We start from the raw sequence: 12,433 nt of genomic DNA on the forward strand, positions 1-12,433 counted from the left end.
GTAGTAGGGAAATGCTAGAATATATTATTAAGGAAGTGGTAACAGGGCACTTAGAAAATCATAATATGATTAGGCAGAATCAACACGGTTTTATGAAAGGGAAATCATGTTTGACAAATCTATTAAAGTTTTTTGAGGGTGCAACTAGCAGGGTAGGTAAGTGGAACCAGTGGATGTAGTATATTTGGATTTTCAAAAAGCTTTTGATAAGGTGCCACACAAGAGGTTGTTACACAAGTTGAGGGCTCATGGGATTGAGGATTGGTTAAAGGACAGAAAACAGAGAGTAGGAACAAATGAGTCATTTTCAGGCTGGCATGTTGTAACCAGCAGGGTGCCGCAAGGATCAGTGCTTGGGCCTCAGCTATTTACAATCTATATCAATGATTTAGATGAGGGGACCGAGTGTAATGTATCCAAGTTTGCTGATGATGCAAAGCTAGGTGGGAAAGTAAGTTGTGAGTAAGACGCAAAAAGGCTACAAAGGAATATAGACAGGTTAAGTGATTGGGCGAGAAGCTGGCAGATGGAGTATAATGTGGGGAAATGTGAAATTATCCACTTTGGTAGGAAGAATAGAAAAACAGAATATTTTTTATAAGGTGAGAGACTAGTAAATGTTGGTATTTAGAGGGATTTGGGTGTCCTTGTACACGAATCACTGAAAGTTAACATGCAGGTATAGCAAGCAATTAGGAAGGCAAATGGTATGTTAGCCTTTATTGCAAGGGGGTTGGAATATAACAGTAAGGGTGTCTTGCTGCAATTATATAGGGCTTTGGTGAGTACTGTGTACAGTTTGGTCTCCTTACCTAAGGAAGGATATACTTGCCTTAGAGGCAGTGCAACAAAAGTTCACTAGATTGTTTCCTGGGATGACAGGGTTGTCCTATGAGGAGAGATTGAGTAGAATAGGCCTATATTCTCTGGAGTTTAGAAGAATGAGCAGTGATCTCATTGAAATGAGATGGTCTGAGAAAGCAGGGCAAAGACCAAGGGAAGTCTAGATTAAACTGCATTTAGTTCAATGCAAGAAGTCTGATGGGCAAGGTAGATGAACTCAGGGCATGGATGGGTACATGGGACTGGGATGTTATAGCTATTACTGAAACATGGCTAAGGGAGGGGCAGGACTGGCAGCTCAATGTTCCAGGGTACAGATGCTATAGGAAAGATAGAGCAGGAGGTAAGAGAGGAGGGGGAGTTGCGTTCTTGATTAGGGAGAACATCACGGCAGTAGTGAGAGGGGATATATCCGAGGGTTCGCCCACGGAGTCCATATGGGTAGAACTGAAAAATAAGAAGGGAGAGATCACCTTGATAGGATTGTACTACAGACCCCCAAATAGTCAACGGGAAATTGAGGAGCAAATATGTAAGGAGATTACAGACAGCTGTAAGAAAAATAGGGTGGTAATAGTACGGGACTTTAACTTTCCCAACATTGACTGGGACAGCCATAGCATTAGGGGCTTGGATGGAGAGAAATTTGTTGAGTGTATTCAGGAGGAATTTCTCATTCACTATGTGGATGGCCCGACTAGAGAGGGGGCAAAACTTGACCTCCTCTTGGGAAATAAGGAAGGGCAGGTGACAGAAATGTTAGTGAGGGATCACTTTGGGACCAGTGATCATAATTCCATTAGTTTTAAGATAGCTATGGAGAATGATAGGTCTGGCCCAAAAGTTAAAATTCTAAATTGGGGAAAGGCCAATTTTGATGGTATTAGACAGGAACTTTCAGAAGTTGATTGGGAGAGTCTGTTGGCAGGCAAAGGGACGTCTGGTGAGTGGGAGGCTTTCAAAAGTGTGTTAACCAGGGTGCAGAGTAAGCACATTCCTTATAAAGTGAAGGGCAAGGCTGGTAGAAGTAGGGAACCTTGGATGACTCGGGAGATTGAGGCCCTAGTCAGAAAGAAGAAGGAGGCATATGACATGCATAGGCAGCTGGGATCAAGTGGATCCCTTGAAGAGTATAGTGATTGCCGGAGTAGAGTTAAGAGAGAAATCAGGAGGGCAAAAAGGGGACATGAGATTGCTTTGGCAGATAAGGCAAAGGTGAATCCAAAGAGCTTCTACAAATACATAAAGGGCAAAAGAGTAACTAGGGAGAGAGTAGGGCCTCTTAAGGATCAACAAGGTCATCTATGTGCGGAACCACAAGAGATGGGTGAGATCCTAAATGAATATTTCGCATCGGTATTTACGGTTGAGAAAGGCATGGATGTTAGTGAACTTGGGGAAATAAATATTGATGTCTTGAGGACTGTACATATTACAGAGAGGGAGGTGCTGGAAGTCTTAACGCGCATCAAGGTAGATAAATCTCCGGGACCTGATGAAATGTATCCCAGGACGTTATGGGAGGTTAGGGAGGAAACAGCGGGTCCCCTAGCAGAGATATTTGAATCATCGACAGCTACAGGTGAGGTGCCTGAAGATTGGAGGGTAGCAAATGTTGTGCCTTTGTTTAAGAAGGGCGGTAGGGAAAAGCCTGGGAACTACAGACCGGTGAGCCTGACATCTGTAGTGGGTAAGTTGTTCGAGGGTATTCTGAGAGACAGGATCTACGGGCATTTGGAGAGGCAGGGACTAATTAGGAACAGTCAGCATGGGTTTGTGAGAGGAAAATCATGTCTCACGAATTTGATTGAGTTTTTTGAAGGGGTAACCAAGAAGATAGATGAGGGCTGTGCAGTAGACGTGGTCTACATGGACTTTAGCAAAGCCTTTGACAAGGTAGGTTGTTACATAAGGTTAGATCTCACGGGATCCAAGGTGAGGTAGCCAATTGGATACAAAATTGGATTGACGGCAGAAGACAGAGGGTGGTTGTAGAGGGTTGTTTTTCAAACTGGAGGCCTGTGACCAGCGGTGTGCCTCAGGGATCGGTGCTGGGTCCGCTGTTATTTATTATTTATATTCATGATTTGGATGAGAATTTAGGAGGCATGGTTAGTAAGTTTGCAGATGACACCAAGATTGGTGGCATTGTGGACAGTGAAGAAGGTTATCTAGGATTGCAACGGGATCTTGATAAATTGGGCCAGTGGGCTGATGAATGGCAGATGGAGTTTAATTCAGATAAATGTGAGGTGATGCATTTTGGTAGATCAAATCGGGCCAGGACCTACTCCGTTAATGGTAGGGCGTTGGGGAGAGTTATAGAACAAAGAGATCTAGGAGTACAGGTTCATAGCTCCTTGAAAGTGGAGTCACAGGTGGATAGGGTGGTGAAGAAGGCATTCAGCATGCTTGGTTTCATTGGTCAGAACATTGAATACAGGAGTTGGGATGTCTTGTTGAAGTTGTACAAGACATTAGTAAGGCCACACTTGGAATACTGTGTACAGTTCTGGTCACCCTATTATAGAAAGGATATTATTAAACTAGAAAGAGTGCAGAAAAGATTTACTAGGATGCTACCGGGATTTGATGGTTTGACTTATCGGGAGAGGTTGGATAGACTGAGACTTTTTTCCCTGGAGAGTAGGAGGTTTAGGGGTGATCTTATAGAAGTCTATAAAATAATGAGGGGCATAGATAAGGTAGATAGTCAAAATCTTTTCCCAAAGGTAGGGGAGTCTATAACGAAGGGGCATAGATTTAAGGGGAGAGATACACAAGGGTCCAGAGGGGCAATTTTTTCAATCAAAGGGTGGTGAGTGTCTGGAACGAGCTGCCAGAGGCAATAGTAGAGGCGGGTACAATTTTGTTTTTTAAAAAGCATTTGGACAGTCACATGGGTAAGATGGGTATAGAGGGATATGGGCCAAGTGCAGGCAACTGGGACTAGCTTAGTGGTATAAACTGGGCGACATCGACATGTTGGGCCGAAGGGCCTGTTTCCATGTTGTAAACTTCTATGATTCTATGAAATGTATAAAATTCTTAGAGGGCTTGACAGGGTAGATGCTGAGAGGCAGTTTCCCTGGGAGAATCTAGAACTAGGTTTCATAGTGTCAGGATAAGAGGCCGGCCATTTAGGGCTGAGATGAGGAAAATTTCTTCACTCAGAGGGTTGTAAATCTTTGGAATTCTCTACCCCCGAGGGCTGTGGATGTTCAGTTATTGGGTATATTCAAAACTGAGATCGATTAAATTTTGGACACTATCAAGAGATATGGGGATAGGGTGGGAAAGTGGAGTTGAGGTAGAAGATCACCCATGATCTTATTGCAAGGCGGAGCAGGCTCGAGGGGCTTTATGGCCTACTCCTGCTCCTTTTTCTTATGTTCTTTCCTCGCAAACATTCTTCAGTTACCATATCTCATGTCTCAAATTACTCATACATTGTATCCCGAAATATTATTTCCTGAATGAACTCTATCTAATTTGCATTTGAATTAATCAACACTATCTGCTTCCACTGTCTCCCATGGGAGCCTGTTCCATACATATCTGGGAAAGAGCAGAAAAATGGGATCAAAGTAGATAGTTGCAGTTGAAGAGCTAGTGCCAGCAAAAGAACTAGCACCAGCACAGGTGCAATGGGCTGAATGCCCCTGTCTGTGCTGTAATTCTAGGACATCAGAGAGGGCCAGCAGTATCTGTTGCGGAACTCAAATCACTGAGTCACCTCCTTTGAAGCAGTTATGGGATTTGTACATCTAAAATATTGACGCTGAATTGGTCACACGATCTCGAACCAAAAAGTCCACCCCCTTGTTTGTCTAAGTCACCTCAAGGTATCTCTCAATTTGAAACCAGAAGATATCTAAAGATTCTTGTACTTTGGCTTCCGTTAGCAAGGCCCAGGTTCTACTTATCTCTATCTTGTTTTTCAGACACAACTACAAGGGAGAAATGGACTATGCGTTCCACCAATTTCTTAAATGGACAAAACCATCTTGAAGGAGGGATGCTGAACATCCAATAATGGGATAGAATCCTGTGAGGGACGAGCCATATAAAATCTCAAATCAGGAATGAAACACAACTATGGATATGAACATGCATTAAGGAATAGAATTTTGTGTTAATACTTAGTATCTGTCATTGGCATTTTGGGACAGAGAACAACAAGGTGGGTGGCAAGTTGTTAGAAGTGATGATTTGGCACAAGTTGCTGACATGATCCTGAGATATTTCAATGTCAAGGGCATCTCAGCGTTGTCAGTCGGCATTGAGCAGTTTTGTGACTTAGGAGTTTCTCAATGTCTAACGTAGCATGGTAGGTACTTCGTATTTGGTCTAGTATGAAGTGGACTAACGACTGGAACTGAAAGATATGAAACAAATCTGCTCACTGGATCAGGGCATTGTATGTTCTTTGAGCTAGAAGCTGTGGACTGTTCAGGAGTTTGTATGATCTTTTCACAGCTCAACATAATGGTGTCAGGCCAATGAGTTGGTTCTAAGATCAACACCCATCAACTTAATTCAAAGATCCCTAGATCTATTATATTTGGTGAAACAGTTTTTTTTTAGAATTGCCAGATCCTCAAAGACAAGTATTACAAAAAGGTCATGTTGTGTTTCAGCAGCAAACAAGCTGGGTATCTAAAGAATGGACTCAACACAAAATTAAAAAAATAAAATTAGTTACTGCTTCATTGATGCAGTTAAGATCTAAAGGATAATTTGAAACTGGCAATGGGGAGAAAGAACTGAATGGCATCTGGCGAGGTGCATTTTAGTATCTGGTATTGGATGGAAGAGTCATGTGGAAATGGGATAATTGGCCCCAGCAACCCTGGGCTTGACCGGTTAAAAATCAGCCAGGTATTCTGTGCCCGACTGCTATTCGGTGCCTCTTGCTAGAACGTGCACGTGTGGACGTCAAGTGAACTCAGTATTAGCCTAGACTGTGATGCCCCCATAATCAAATTACCTGGTGACACACATGCTATCTAAGCTCACAAATGAAAAATGAGCACCTGGGCAAGGTACTGGAAGACCACCAGCACCTGTGGAACTGTACATCAACAACGGTGGGGGTGGTTACGGAAGAGAGAGATGAACCGACTGTCTCAGCAACTATTAATAAAAATATATGCACTGTCTTTGCAGTTCTCTGCATTGATGAGCTAGATTTATTCCTAGTTGTATAGAAAATGTAGAATGAAGAATAGCAACATTAAAAATAAAGAAAAATAATTCCTAGTAGTATGGGAAATAAATTCAGAAAAGCAGAAATGTATGGCAAATTGCATTTTATTTTTTCAGTTACTGAAACTGCGATACATTAATTCAGCAGAAGAAGGTGTGAACCTGAATTATTAGTTACTAGTGCCTTCTTCAATTAAGATTTGAGGTAAAAATTACTGAACAGTCAAATCCGATTGAAATACACTAAAATCACATGGTAAACATCTGGCTGTCTGAACTGACCTTTAATTGGTAACAGATTCTGCAGTTTAAATTGTAACAGATTTTGTGGTACATATTTTAGAGGCTAAGGTAAGAAAAATAATTCATAAACCTATGCTCTATTTCTTTACCCTACTTACACTTTAAAAAAAAATCAAAATTAGTATTAGCATAACTTAATTCTGCTGGGTCACAGCATATGATTTCCCAAATGCAACCAATACCACTAGGACAAAATTTCAAACCTCTCTTCCTCCTGCCACATGGTGAAATTGCACATTACCAAAAGAAACATTAGGAGCGCTAGAAAATCCAAGGTGTGCTGTCCTAGGTTTTCTTTAACAAACACACAAACCTAACAGAATGCAGAAATTTTGAATTTCGAAGATTACATCACGGAGATACAAACTTATATTGTTTACTCTGTCCTTGAACTTTCAAGCTTTTGAATGGCTTTAAACAGTGCCATATGCAACCAAGCTCATGGAAACATATTTTTTGACCTAGTAGGATGGACTATTCTGTAAAGCCACAAATTAACTGCCAAGTTACTGAAGGCTATCATTTATATTTGGAAAGTAGAAAAAAACCTCAACCTCATAGATGTTGTTCATTTTATTTAGTATGTCTAAATAATTATGAAACTAATTGTTTATCAGTTCTAACTGAAGTATCTGCAGAAGTGAGTGAATGGTGATCAAAAGGGAAAGGGGAATGGCAAAAAAGTCTGAATTGTGCTGAATCCAAAGTAAACCTCACACTCTATATGAAATGTCAGGGCATATATTTTGTTTCTATGCCTTCCAGAACTGCAGAAAACACAAATGTTTAAATGGACAATCACTGCAGCCATTCATTTAAAATCTTCTATTTATGTATTTAAGTCCAGCCCTATTAGCATGTGTTTTTTTGCAAGTAAAAAGTCCAATAATTTAAAAGAACCTCAGGGGACAGTCAATTATGACAATCTTCCATGTAAATTTAAAAAACACAAACACAAAATGGACCTCACTATAACAATGAGGTATTCTGTTTATGGGAGTAATTAACCACTGGAATCTTAGTGCATCATTTAATTCTCAAAATGCTGCACATAGCTGCTAAACGTTAACTACTAATTTTTATATATCACTTATTTTGTAGGACTAGTTAGTCTACTGAGTTCTGAAAATACCATTCAGTCCCACAGAACATATTATTTTATTATGATAGTTTCATTCTTAAATGTAAAGTATTGTGTTCTAAATTTGATTACATATTTTGACACTACTTCCTCAATACCAATTATATGCACAGATAACAATGCCTACTTCAAATGACCCATTCAAGATGCAATGTTTCTGCAATGAAGGCATACATATCAGAGACCTCCTGAATTACTTTAGCTGTTGGCTTTCCTGCACCATGCCCAGCCTTGGTATCAACATAGATGAACAGTGGGTTAATCTGATTTGGACTCCGGCCAACAACATGCTGCAGAGTAGCTATGAATTTCATTGAGTGGAGAGGTACTACACGATCGTCATGGTCTGCTGTCATCAACAACATTGCTGGATACTGAATACCATCACCTTCTGGCAGCTTAATATTATGAAGTGGAGAGTATCTAAAATAAATGAAAATATAGCCATCAATACTTTAAGAAGTGAGTATTGCAGATATACACTACCATGGCCTTAAATATGAAACAGAATTTTTTAAATCCCCAAGAATCAGTTAAGTTTAGAATTCCGATTTACAAATAGGTTGAGATATCCCGTTTAAACACCATCAAAAAATTTAGAAAGACTCCTGTGACAAAATAGATCTTTGCAGAGAAAATGTACACATTATATCATGAAAATTATTCACTAAACACAAATAGCATTCATTGAACTAGCTGCAACGACTTCAATGGCACGTGTCTGACCAGGTCACTGATACATTTGCAGAGGTAATTATATAAATATAAATTGAAAATAATCCTCAAATATTTTCAAATTAAAAAAATCATTACAGGTGATGCAATTTACTGGCACTTTCACAGCATGAATAAATGACATCAGATATATCTTGGCGACAGGAAAGCTATTCCATCCCAGTCTTGATGTATGGAACCTTCACTCAACTTTTCTTGCGAGTTTAAGAGGTTAGATTGTTCATGCATTATTCCCAAATGCCACAAATGACCATATTGCATCCTGAATATTTAACTGAATTGGCCGAATTGGTGTACACAGATTATTTAGAGCAGTTCTCTTAGAATTCCTCCTTTCATTTTAATACATTATACTCTAGAAATTTTCTGTAGAAAACTGAAGAAATCTGTAGAAATTTTCTGTTTTAAAGATAAAATAGTCAAAATATTTACACATTTTCGTAACCAACTTTTACAACAGTTTTATTTTGGAAATGGTGACAAAACCCCAAATAGATCTCTGAACATTTCAAGCATTATTTTCCTAGAGGTTACATTTTCTAAGTTGCCACAAACTCATATAATGCATCAATGCATTACATCATTGGAAGGACCATCTTAAATTTGATGCATCTAGTCAGAAGCTTTACCAAGTTTTCATTAAAACTGGATAGGTGTTTTGATTTTTTTTTAGTATTTAAGCTTTACTCCCACTATCTAGAGGCCCTGGTGGCCTAATACTGAAATCTCACATCTATGAACATCAAAACATTTAGTGTCAATATAGTGATCCTAAACTTGAGCTTTATCAGCAAAATTATGAAATGAATAATTCTGTGATGTTAACTTTCTTATTCCAGGAAGTAGACAATGCAAAAATCAAAAAAAAAAGGAAATGTACTGTTTGGATGCATAACTGAGAAAACAAGTATATGGAAAGAGACCTCGGGGGTAGGGGGAAATTCAACTCATGGCCATACGTTTTGTGCCGGAAAAACGGGCAGCCAGGAGTTGAATCTCAGCAGGGGGCACCTAGGCCCATTGACACTCAAAGCCCGCCTAATGCCATATTCAGGCAGGCCTGTAAATGTGTATAAAACTGCTTTACTATGCAAATGGGAGTCCCTCAGTGGTTGTAGGATCCTGGTGTAAAATCTAGGTACAAATGGACAGAGTCTGCGCTGCACAAGCTCAGTCAAGTTGTACAAAGCCTTAAAGGGACTGCTGGAGGCCACTCAAAATATGGCCACAAAATGTTTTCAAAGTCATATTTCTGTAGAACCAGAAGCAGCAGGAGTGCTCCTGCTGGTTCCACAAAAATACTGCAGGCCGCTGCTGCCAACTTGTGCTCGGGCCCCCTCGTCTCCCCACCCTCTTCCAGGACCTACCTGTGGGCCAGCTAAGTGTCGAAGGCAGCCGGAATTCATCAGGCCCCAACTGATGAGCTGCGTCGGGACACCTGTTTGGTCTTGCAGCTCATCGATTCCATTCAAATGATGCCCGATACTTAATTTGGCTTGGGCCTCCACGGAGTAATTGCTCCGCCAAATTTCCACCCGTTTTAAGTGCAAGTCAAATTTCTTCCCTCTCGTACTAATGCATCATTCTGCTCCAGCTACGCCAATTATGTAGATTGGTATGCTGGCCTTTATTGCAAGGGGGTTGGAGTACAAGAATAAGGAAGTCTTGCTACAACTGTATAAGGCCTTAGTGAGACCACACCTGGAGTACTGTGTACAGTTTTGGTCTCCTTATCTAAGGAAGGGTGTACCTGCCTTAGAGGCGGTGCAACAAAGGTTCACTAGATTGATTCCTGAGATGTGAGGGTTGTCCTATGAGAAGTGATTGAGTAGAATGGGCCTATATGCTGTGGAGTTTAGAAGAATGAGAGATGATCTCATTGAAACATATAAGATTCTGAGAGGCTTGACAGGGTAGATGCTGAGAGGATGTTTCCCCTGGCTGGAGAGTCTAAAACTATGGGGCATAGTCTTAGGATAAGGGATTGGCCATTTAAGACTGAGATGAGGAATTTCTTCATTCAGAGGATTGTGAATCTTTGGAATTCTCTACCCCAGAGGGCTGTGGATGTCGTTGAGTATATTCAAGGCTGAGATCGATAGATTTGTGGAATCTCAGGAAATTAAAAGGATATGTGGATCAGGCAAGAAAGTGGAGTTAAGGTCAAAGATCAGCCATGATCTTTTTGAATGGCAGAGCAGGCTCAAGGGGCCGTATGGCTTACTCCTGCTCTTATTTCTTATGTTCTTACTGGACAAATTAACACGTGGTTTGACAAATGGTGCAGAAGGGAGAGTTTCAGACATCTAGGGCACTGGGATAAATTACGGGGCAGGGGAAGCTCACTTAAGATGGGATGGGTTTCACCAAAGCCGAAACTACACCAATGCCCTGACAAAAAGGTAAATACAATGTGGGGAAGGATTTGACATAGTAAGGCGAGGGGAAAGGGCAAATCTTCAAGCATAATGGGGAAGGGTTACTTTTGTATAGCGAAGGGCAAAGCAGTCTAAAATAATAAGCTCAAGGAGGTGGTATGAAGAGATGTATCTTAAAGTACATGGGACAGAGGTGAGACGAATAGTAAACACAAGAACAGGGTACTGAAGCAACTGAGTGGGCCAGGTTACAGTGTTTAAATGCAAATATGGAAAGCAATAGAAATAAAGTTGGATAAGTAGAGGCATTAATTAGAATAGAGAATTAGAATGTTCTAACATTGTCAGAAACTTGGCTTCAGCCAGGGCAAGACTGGAAACTAAATATTCCGAGTTACGAAATTTCCAGGAGAAAGAAAAAAAGAGGATATGATTACAGATGCAGAAATGAATGTTTTTGTTGATGCTCAGGTACAAGTCTGTCTGGGCAATAAATAATAAGTGATTTGTTACCACATTGGGAGAACATTATCGACTGTTGACTAGTTGGAAACAAACCCAGGATGAGATTTGTGGGTGAGTTAGAGGTTTCCAGTAGTAACAGCATTACAATAATGAGGCACTTTAACTATTGTAAAATAGCGTGGATTAAGACAAAAGTTTGTGGTCAAAATAGGGAGGGACTATTAGAATGCATCCAGATTGTTTCCTTAATCAGAATGTTGCACGGGAAGAAGGATCCAGTGCTTGATCTGATTCTGGGTAACGAACCAGGGCAGGTAGGTGACCTGAAGTAGAACACGTTGTAAATAGTAACGTATTTTGGTTCACATTGGAAACAGACAAGGAAAAAGTCAAAAATAAAGGTGTTTGACCTTCACAAACCTGGACTACATCAGATACTGCAACGGATAGAGGGACATGAGGAAACAGGTCAAACTGTATTCCATTATCTGATGATTTTTTTTTTAAAAGCTACTTTTCCCAACAATGGAATTGAGAATTATTTGTTTAATGAAGTAGATTGTTCTAGCAACTCAATCAATTTCTGATGATGAACAAGGTCAGAACATAATGGTTTGTGTTTTCCGGTAAGAAGATACCCCTGGTACCGGAAAATCTGGTATGTGTAGCAGCACTTTTCCTCCCCAAAAGTGTACGGACATGGTGCATTTTGTTTTTTGCTGATAAGTGCCATGAAGAACACTGTTCACTGCTGGTATATTTAAAAATTGTGTTAGGAAGGAAGTATTATACAGGTGCTGCATGTGTGTTTTGCCTGCAGCAATAATGGAGCATGTTGTTTTGTATGGCTCCCAGTGTCACTACAATGTCTAAAACTGGCATATTTATTTTTGGGAGCTATGCAGGAATATTTTTCCCTGAGCTAAAAAAATCTTTTGATTCCCTCATTGCTGTTTATCTACATTCCATTTGTTTGTTGCTTTGTTATTTCTTTTAATATAAAATCTCCTCATTTAACTTACTAGTACTTCTTACTTCCTTATTTATTTCAAAATATTTTGTGTTTGATCAGTTTTGACTCACACAGGGGCCTGTGATGTGGTAAGAACATAAAAAATAGAAGCAGGAGTAGGCCATCCGGCCCCTCGAGCCTGCTATGCCATTCAACAAGATCATGGCTGATCTTCTACCTCAAAGTCATTTTCCTGCACCATCCCCATATCCCTTGATGCCTTTAATATCTAGAAATCTATCGATCTCTGTTTTGAATGTACTCAATGACTGAGCCTCCACAGCCCTCTGGGGTAGAGAATTCCAAAGATTCCTCTGATGGAAGAAATTTCTCCTCATCTCAGTCCTA

The 12,433-nt window shown here is 40.2% G+C and overlaps 1 protein-coding gene across 1 annotated transcript in view; it reads right to left on the reverse strand.

Annotated features, from left to right (window-relative positions):
• Positions 1-6,138: 6,138 nt before the first annotated feature.
• The window catches only part of LOC137321992 (prolyl endopeptidase-like), a 177,975-nt gene continuing 171,680 nt past the window's right edge, over positions 6,139-12,433 (reverse strand). Inside the window, exon 15 of the mRNA XM_067984954.1 lies at positions 6,139-7,918. Within this exon, the coding sequence (XP_067841055.1) occupies positions 7,624-7,918 (295 nt within the window). The 3' untranslated portion in view covers positions 6,139-7,623. The remainder of the gene's footprint in view (positions 7,919-12,433) is intronic.

This window comes from Heptranchias perlo, chromosome 5 (genome assembly GCF_035084215.1).
Source record: "Heptranchias perlo isolate sHepPer1 chromosome 5, sHepPer1.hap1, whole genome shotgun sequence".
NCBI lineage: Eukaryota > Metazoa > Chordata > Chondrichthyes > Hexanchiformes > Hexanchidae > Heptranchias > Heptranchias perlo.